At 36.9% G+C, this 8270-nt stretch overlaps 1 protein-coding gene across 3 annotated transcripts in view; it reads right to left on the bottom strand.

Annotated features, from left to right (window-relative positions):
* The window catches only part of snx19b (sorting nexin 19b), a 37440-nt gene that overhangs the window by 13125 nt on the left and 16045 nt on the right, over window positions 1–8270 (bottom strand). For 2 of the 3 annotated variants that reach the window (XR_006252665.1, XM_043258984.1), the window contains exons 10-12: window positions 4224–4408; window positions 3449–3536; window positions 1635–1758 (exon numbers count right to left, since the gene is read on the bottom strand). Coding sequence is in view for 2 of the 3 variants with exons in the window: in XM_043258984.1 (XP_043114919.1) it covers window positions 1635–1758; window positions 3449–3536; window positions 4224–4408 (397 nt within the window). In the remaining variant the exon portion in view is untranslated. Of the gene's footprint in view, window positions 1759–3448; window positions 3537–4223; window positions 4409–8270 lie in introns of all 3 variants that reach the window. The other variant, XM_043258983.1, reaches the window with a different exon arrangement.

Below are 8270 nucleotides of genomic sequence, written 5' to 3'. Positions count from 1 at the left end.
AATTTGGAAACTAATCACACATTTTATAAAAGAGACAGTTCACCCAAAAATGAAAATTCTGTCATTAATTACACAAATGTACACAAACAGGCTTTTGCTTCTCTTCGGCACAAAAAAAAAAAGATATTGGTGATAAACTCCAAGAGCTACTAATATTTCTAGACCCCACAAGCGCAGTTTACATGTAGAGGTACTCTTGATAATTGCTGAACACCAGATTTGGAGAGGAAGAATTGTTAAATAAAGTCTGATCTTATTAAATACGCATTTGAAGAAGTTTCCATTTCAGACACAAAATTTATTGTAGGGGGGTAGATTAGATAGATAGATAGAAAGGTACTCTTGTAGCTTCTGTTTTAACAAAGTTCTTTGCGTTTTTGGGTCTATAATCATTTTAGTTACATTGCCGTCTATGCAGGGTCAGAGAGCTCTCGGATTTCATCAAAAATATCTTCATTTGTTTTGAAGATGAATCTTACAGGTTAGGAATGGCTGTTATTATTAATGACAGAATTTTCATTTTTAGGGAAACTATCCCCTTTTAGGAATGACAAGGCTTTTTTCAGACGTTTTAAGAGTTACATGTGCATTCATTTGATAGTTTTGCTTGTCATACAAATTAAGGCAATTAAGACATCGTTTCATTGTGCTAGAATTGAAAGAAAATGTGTAAACCACAAACCAGAACCATGTAATTCCCTATTATTTGTTAGATAACAAAAAAAGTGTTGTTTCTAAACTTTTTTTTTTAACAAAACAATTGTGGTGACTATTGACTTCAATTATAAGAGTTAAAAAAGACATGTATATATATATATAAAAAAAAAAGTATTCCACAGGATTGGAATGTGCTTTTTGGGTGAACTATCTTTTTAAGAAAACTTATATGCATACTTCAATAAGACAAAAAATTGGCCATTTTTGCTGAATCAGCACGACCTTTTCTTTTTCTGTAGAGGCATCTCACCACTTAATTAGAGGTTGTGAGAAGAGACATTACATTTAAAGGCTTCACAAGTTGGCTGAAAGCACACAAAGCACGTACAGCATTACCGTGACACCAGACGCAGATGCGACGAATTTCATACTTAAAGAGGAAACTTGTGGAAAAACAGACTTTCTTAATTCGACAGATAAGGCCGATGCAGCCTCTTAAGCATCTCTGAAGAAGGCTAGAAGCAAAATGATCATGTGCATATGTGCACAAGAAGGGAGTGTGTGTAAAGTCAAATTATATCAAGACCGAAAGTTCGGAAACACGTAACGAGACGGTGCAGAAATGATCTGCCCGGTCCATCTGTAAGAGCTTTGCCCAAAGCTGAAGCAGGAACAAGGTGGATAAAAGTTGGAGAACTCGCGACTAATTCAGATCCGGTATGTCGGGCTTTAGAGATTGGACTTGTGGTTTGATAAAACAGAAAACAGGTGGCCATTAATCAGTGCCAGCCCGGATGTGCGCATGTGTCCCAGAAACAAGGAGACCAAATTGGTGCCAGACACAGGCTGTCATGAATCCCAATGCACACTTTCTTGATTACATGTTCCTGCCTAACACTTCGACTGATCACACGTTCGTATCTGATGCGCATGTATGTATGCAAGTGTGTTTATGTCTCCATCCTCCCCCAGCACACCTATGGTGGCAGCTTCTCTGCGTTTTTGGACAGGCTGTGCAGAAGTGTTTTCTGAAAGTCCCCATCAGACGCCTCGGGGACGAGAAACTCGATTAGCAGATCCCAGATGCAGTACACGAGATGCCTGCAAAAAATAAACAGTCACAGGAGGTCAGAAGAACGGTTACATCCTGCGCACAGATACCGTGTTATCGAGACCCATGGGAATTTTACTTTCATGACATTACTTTGCCATTTCAAAAATTCAAAGAACAGTTTTGAAGCAAATTTCTAAATGTTCTAAATGCAGTCTAATATCAAGTTCATTCATCTCTATGACAATAAAAACGAATGCAAATCATCACACTAAGGGAGAGACTGATTAAACTGACTTAAACTGAATAATTGTACTTTTTGTGTTAATGACATAAATACCAATAATTTGATGAGTGCAAATGTTAGTAAATTGCGTTACGAGACTCATTGTAATACTCCCCTGCAATAAATTTTGTGTCTGAAATGGAAACTTCTACAAATGCATATTTAATAAGATCAGGTGCAAAAGTTACTGTGTCCATGCCTTTTTAGAGCTAATTGGTCACTGCGCGTCTTTAATAAATCCTGATTTTAATGCCAAAAGACGGTTTGCAGTTTTCACAAGCTGTTCGTAAATCTGGCCCAAACGTAAATTCATATACAAGTTCACTTTAACAAAATACCAAGAAAAATCTTAGAAAACAGTTTAAAACTTTACAGTTTTACAAATATAAAATAAAATAAAAATACATTTACTAATTAACAAGAAAGACATTTAAGTGGATTTATTCCTAAATTAATAATAATAATTAAATTATTGGAAATAAATTATTTAATAGATCAATAATAAATCAATTAAATATAACAGAAATTAATTATTTAATTTTCGTATTTATGCATTTTAATAAATGGTAAATAAATAATATACTATAATGAATATAAAATATAATTGCATAAGTATATTATAATATAATTAATTATTATCATATTTTACAATTATTTATAAATTAATAATCTCACTACTACTACTACTAGCAATAGTAAATAATTGTAACAGTATAAATATATTAAAATGCATTTATTTTATTATTAATAAAATGTATTCTTTCCACCTTTATCAAAAGCAGAGGAAGATGTACTAATTCTGCCTTTAAAACTGACAAGATTAAGGTTTCTTAGTGGACAGGATGTTACACAGACACTGAATTTGGACATGCCTTGTTGCCTTCCCCCCTCTGTATAAGGACACAGCTCATAAAGCAAAAGATATGGAGTCAATGTATAACTGATTGTAACAGCATCTGCTTCATCTGGACATTTACAGCAGACTACAGCATGTTCTACTAAATCACGGAGCAGCTTTCTCAAAATCCAATCTGGAGAGAATAAATCACGCATCCCACTGTGGTAACAGCCTACAAAGATGTCACGAGGCGCCCTGATAACAGAGCGCAGCAATGTATCTATTGAAAGCACATTTCTGCATTCTTTTATCAGCATCACTTACTTACTGTGCCATAACAAGATGATGTAAGTAAATTACAACCCAACCACTTTAACCATTAAAGACAGATGTTCACTAGGCCGTGTCTGCTTGCCTCATGAAATATTTATGTGCTTTTACAGACACATGCAGTTGAAAACAAATCAAAACACCACTATTTTTCAGTGTATCTGAAACTATACGAAACTTACAATTAACGTTATCAACCCCATAAAAATGTAAACAGGAACGCTGGAGTTGCGTAAGTGACAGCGGTGCTGATTTTTATCTCTGTCTGTTTAGTACTCAAACACACCTGTTTATTGTGGGGTCCTGAAAAGAATCCACAACCGTCTGCCAAGATATCTTGTACTTCTCAGAGCCCAGCACGTCACAGATCAGATCTGTATACAAGAAGAAAAAAAAAACTCACAATAAACTCAGCAAAGTCAGTCAAAGTTGATTTTCTGTTGCAAGGTGGATTGCCCTGGACTTCTGTGGTTTATGTTCTGATTCATTGATTCATCTCCAGAGCAGTGCTGGTCTGTTAGTGAACAGCCGTTTCAATCAAAGTCCTGTTAGTAAGCTAGACCGCAAAATTTGCGAGCTTGATTTTCCAAGCTCTAATTTTACTCATTCCATCCAAAACCAAATGCTAAAGAGAATTAGAACAGAAAATGTTTACTCAGAAGTTAAAATTTTAATTGATTTAATTGATTAAAGCGTTTATGTATGATCTCTCAATCTTCATAGTTAACGATGCATATTGATCTATCAGACACTTAACAAATGATCAGATCCATCCTTTAATTGTTTGTTAGTGTTGTTTTATTTTATCATATTTAAAAATGTCATTTATGACCATCTAAATTTTGAGTAGTCATTACTTATTACATTTATAATCATGATCAATGCTGAAAAGACTTATAATATTTTTGTGGAGATATGTTTTTTTTTCAGGATTCTTTGATGAACAGAAATTACAACGGTCACTGCTGCCAGCTCGTATCAATTTAATGTGTCCTTGCTGAATAAAAGCATTCGTTTCTTTTTTTTAAAAACCCGCTTGCACATATCATGTGGCGTCTCACCTGGCAGCAGTTTCATAAGGCACTGCAGAGCCTGTCTTCTGCTCTCGTCTTTCTGCTGCTGGCTGCGCTGGGGTCTGGGTTGAGCCGGGAGACATCCTCCAGGCCAGATGGCCTCCTGCAGCACCCGCAGATAAATCACCCAGTACTGCGTACAGGTCAGGTTAACAACACCCACCTCCAGCCACCTGCAGGCCAATCACAACAACTATTAAACGTGATGATACCAGAAGCATTCAGAACATCTGCCTTTGACAGAAACTTCATTGCTGCTGAATTGGACTGCACAACTGCAAAACACGCTACAAACCATGTGCGATTCAAATATATTCAAAAAAAGTCTAGCAGACGGAAAGAAAAAAAAAATCTAAGAGAACATCATGTGTTTGGACTTTCTCGTCTTTCATGGATGTCCTTCAGCTAGTCGCAGTTCACATGTGCCACTGTAATGTACTTTGTCTATTCCATTTAAAATCTGTGACGGGCTGCATATGGATATAGTTTCGCCTTAAAAAAAAAACAAAAAAAAGACACAGCGTCTCCTTTCACAGAATCAACTCTGCAAAATTACTTTTGGCCACCTTACCCTGAAGAAATTACGGATAACTGAAGGATTGCATAACATTACTGTGGATGAGACTGTTTAATCTTAATAATAATCACTACCATTTTGGCAGACAATCGTCTTAACAAATGGAACTGAACAAAAGATGTGGAAAATGTATTATAAAAAAATTTTATGAGAGAGGTTATTAGGATAAAAAAAAAAATCAATAGGATGGAAAAGGATTGTATGTACTTAACGAGGACTGCCAACTGATTAATTTTAAAGAAAATAATTACGTGATTTTTGCACTGTTAATTATTTTAGCATCATTGGTACTACTATAGTATTTGTTCATATATTCTGAATTAGATAATTTTGTTGTTGTTTTGGGCAATATGTCTGTTTTTATTACATTTAGTGTAGAACAATGTTTTTTTTTGGTATTTAAAATAATTATATGTATCAAGTATACATTTCAGTAGCTTTAATGAGTAGAATTAATAACCCGCAAGGTCTAGACATGTTGTTTTTTTACAAGTTAAACTATTTTGAGCCCATTTTTGAAACACTGTATCCATGCACAACAAGCTGCACAAGACACAAACGCACTGGTCAATCTAGGGCATGTTTGCATGGAAAAACTATAGAAACTAAGGCAGTGCAGTGAAATGTAAAAAAATGCATTCTGTGTGAATGGCCCCTTAGTAGACAGAATATATTTTCCTTAATTGTTGTTTCCTATTATTCAAACACTGTCTCACGAGCAATTCATACGTATTTTGAGAGGTGGCTAATTCGTCACTAGTACGCTTTGAGTAAACCTAGCGACACGTAGGTTTTGTGGTCGGGGTAGGCCATTAGTAAATCTTAAATCTGTTCTGTTCTTCGATTGCATAGCTGGTTTATTTTGGTCCAGACCCTTTGAAATGCCACAGATGCTACATGGTGACAGAGCCTGAGATCCACAGAACCTCTTATGGTTATGTTTACTCTGTTCCCAAAAAATAAAAAAACTGTTTCGCAATCATTCCTTTTAAATACTGAGAATCTGGACATACAGCTGTCCCCGGCAGGGGTTTTCATCCAAAATGCATTTGTCATATGTTTTTGTCAGACGCAAGTGTGTGTGAAAGCATATGGAAGCCAAAGTCCAAACTGTGAAACAGAATGATGGGTTTCCTGGTGGCCATTCAACTACAATTATGGTCATATTTCACTGACCCAGTAACAACATGACAGTGTCTCATTTGCATTGTCTGTCTACTAGTGCAGAGATTTTCTACAGATTACGTTGTTGACAAAGGTCTACAACAGTAGAAAAAACTTTGGCATGCACTGTTTGCACACAGGATTGCTCTTCTGACAAATTTTTATTTTTAGAGCCTGCAGTTTTAAAAGTCGATGACATTAAAATTGCATTTCTATAAATGTGTCATTCAAACCTCTAGCTTGCTGCCCAAACAGGAGTACTAAGTCAGCCTGCAGTTATCCTTCTGAAAAGCCTATGGCGGCAAATCTATGGCATTAATAACTGATGCTGGCGTGCGTGGTAAACTACGTCCGTGAGACGAAAACAACTCTATGCGCGAGGAAACGGGATCCCGCAAGCTCACTTCAAACCTTAACGCGCAAAGACTGGTATTACACACAGAAAAAAAATGTCTGTGACACCTGTGAAAAGACGATCCATAATTCATGTGACATGAGACATGGCTTTATTAACAGAACAGATTCATGTTGTCATTCATTTTTTCTATAAATATAGTATATCTGTTTTAATAAAAATGTGAATTGTTTATAGAACACATTGTCAACAGATCACATCTTTAGAGGAAAGGTTATTAACGTCTTGTAAACAGGACATAAACCCTTTTTATATATTGTAATTAAACTTTTCTACGGTTATTAATTATTGAACGTCTTTTCACAGGTGGCATCCAGAAAAGAGGAAGTAACCAGTGGCGTTGGTCTCACGACTGACCAAAATAAAAGTGTTCGCGCGAGCAGGTGAGAGAAAATCGAGGACGTAAGAATGATCATGTGAGCGCGAGGGCTTGTATGGCGTGCAGATTTGAAAAGAGCTCCCGTTTCCTCTCACGTAGATCTGTTTTCCTCTCGCGTTTGCACCAGCATCGGTAGTAGGTTATTAAGGGCATAGATTTGCCGCCATGAAAGGCTCGCAGCAGTCCGACTGAGGACCTGTGTAATTCTCAAGAAGCTCTGATGTAAGGTGATGGAACAAAAACTAGCTGTTCCAAAACAAGTGGAGCATTTTATTCCATTAATGGCCATTTCTGCCATTATAAAGAGCAGTTCATGTGGACTGGCACAGCCTTTGACAGAGACGTGCAGCATTAGAAGGGGAAGACGTTTCTCAAGCCAACATGAGTGGAAAACAAGGGTGCCTGCAGCCAATTAAGTTTAAACTACCCTTTTCAGATTTTAATGTGTGCCTTCATTTCTTCTGACACTCCAAAAATATAAACATGATAAGTATATTCCATTTAGAACCTCGCCTGATCATATAAACTTGGAAAAACTGATGTGCTGGAAGACTAATCTCAGTGGCAACTGAATTACATGAGCTTTAATTATGATCCAATTAACTGAGTCTCTTATCTGAGAACTATGCTTAAAAGTACAGTGACCTCAGGTTGTAAAAACTATCTGCGGTCAAACAGAGACAATAAATGAAAGGTTTAATTGAAGTTTGACAGCACTTTCATGCTACTGGATACAAAACAGTTGCCAGCAGATGAAGGCAGACCATATTATAACCTAGAGGACACTTCAAAAATAAATATTAATAATAAATGATAACACTGGCTTGGCCAAGACAGAACGACAGAGCAAAAGTACTGACAAAACAAGAGAATGGATAAAACAATAGATATAACGATAGAAAAATGGATGGACAGACAGGCAGATAGACAGATAGATGTGTCTCTATTAGATTTGCACATGTGGCAGCTGGCTCAGTCAGGTTGCATGGAGATTATGAGTGGACAGTCATAAATTTTCAGCTGGATTGAGATATGGATATGGACTTGGCCACTCCAAACATCAACATTGTTTTAAAGGCATTCCTTTAGCTTTGGCTTAATGTTTGCAGGCACTATCACGATGGATCTCACAAACCACAGGTGTCCAGCAGACTCGATCACGTTTTCCTCTATGATTTCCCGGTTTATTTCACTCCCTCAATCAATCTAGGGTTTAAGAGAAGCCTCCTCACAGCATGATGCCCTTGCTACCACCACGCTTACCAGCTGGAGCTGCCTTTTTCTGATGATGTTCGGCTTACACCAGACATGCCATTTAGTCTGATGGCCAAAAAGCTCAATTTTAGTCTCATCAGACCAAAGAACCTTAGTCCAGCTGGCTTCAGAGTCTCCGACATGTATTCTTGCAAATGCAGCCAAGACGTCATACGACATTTTATCAGTGGCTTATTCTTTGCCACTCTGTCATTCACTCATTAAGCTGTGACGGATGAAGCAGCA

Source organism: Puntigrus tetrazona, chromosome 15 (assembly GCF_018831695.1).
Source record: "Puntigrus tetrazona isolate hp1 chromosome 15, ASM1883169v1, whole genome shotgun sequence".
NCBI classification, from domain to species: Eukaryota; Metazoa; Chordata; class Actinopteri; order Cypriniformes; family Cyprinidae; genus Puntigrus; species Puntigrus tetrazona.
Note: the sequence above shows the minus strand (reverse complement) of the source record. Positions and strands in the feature narration are given on the sequence as shown.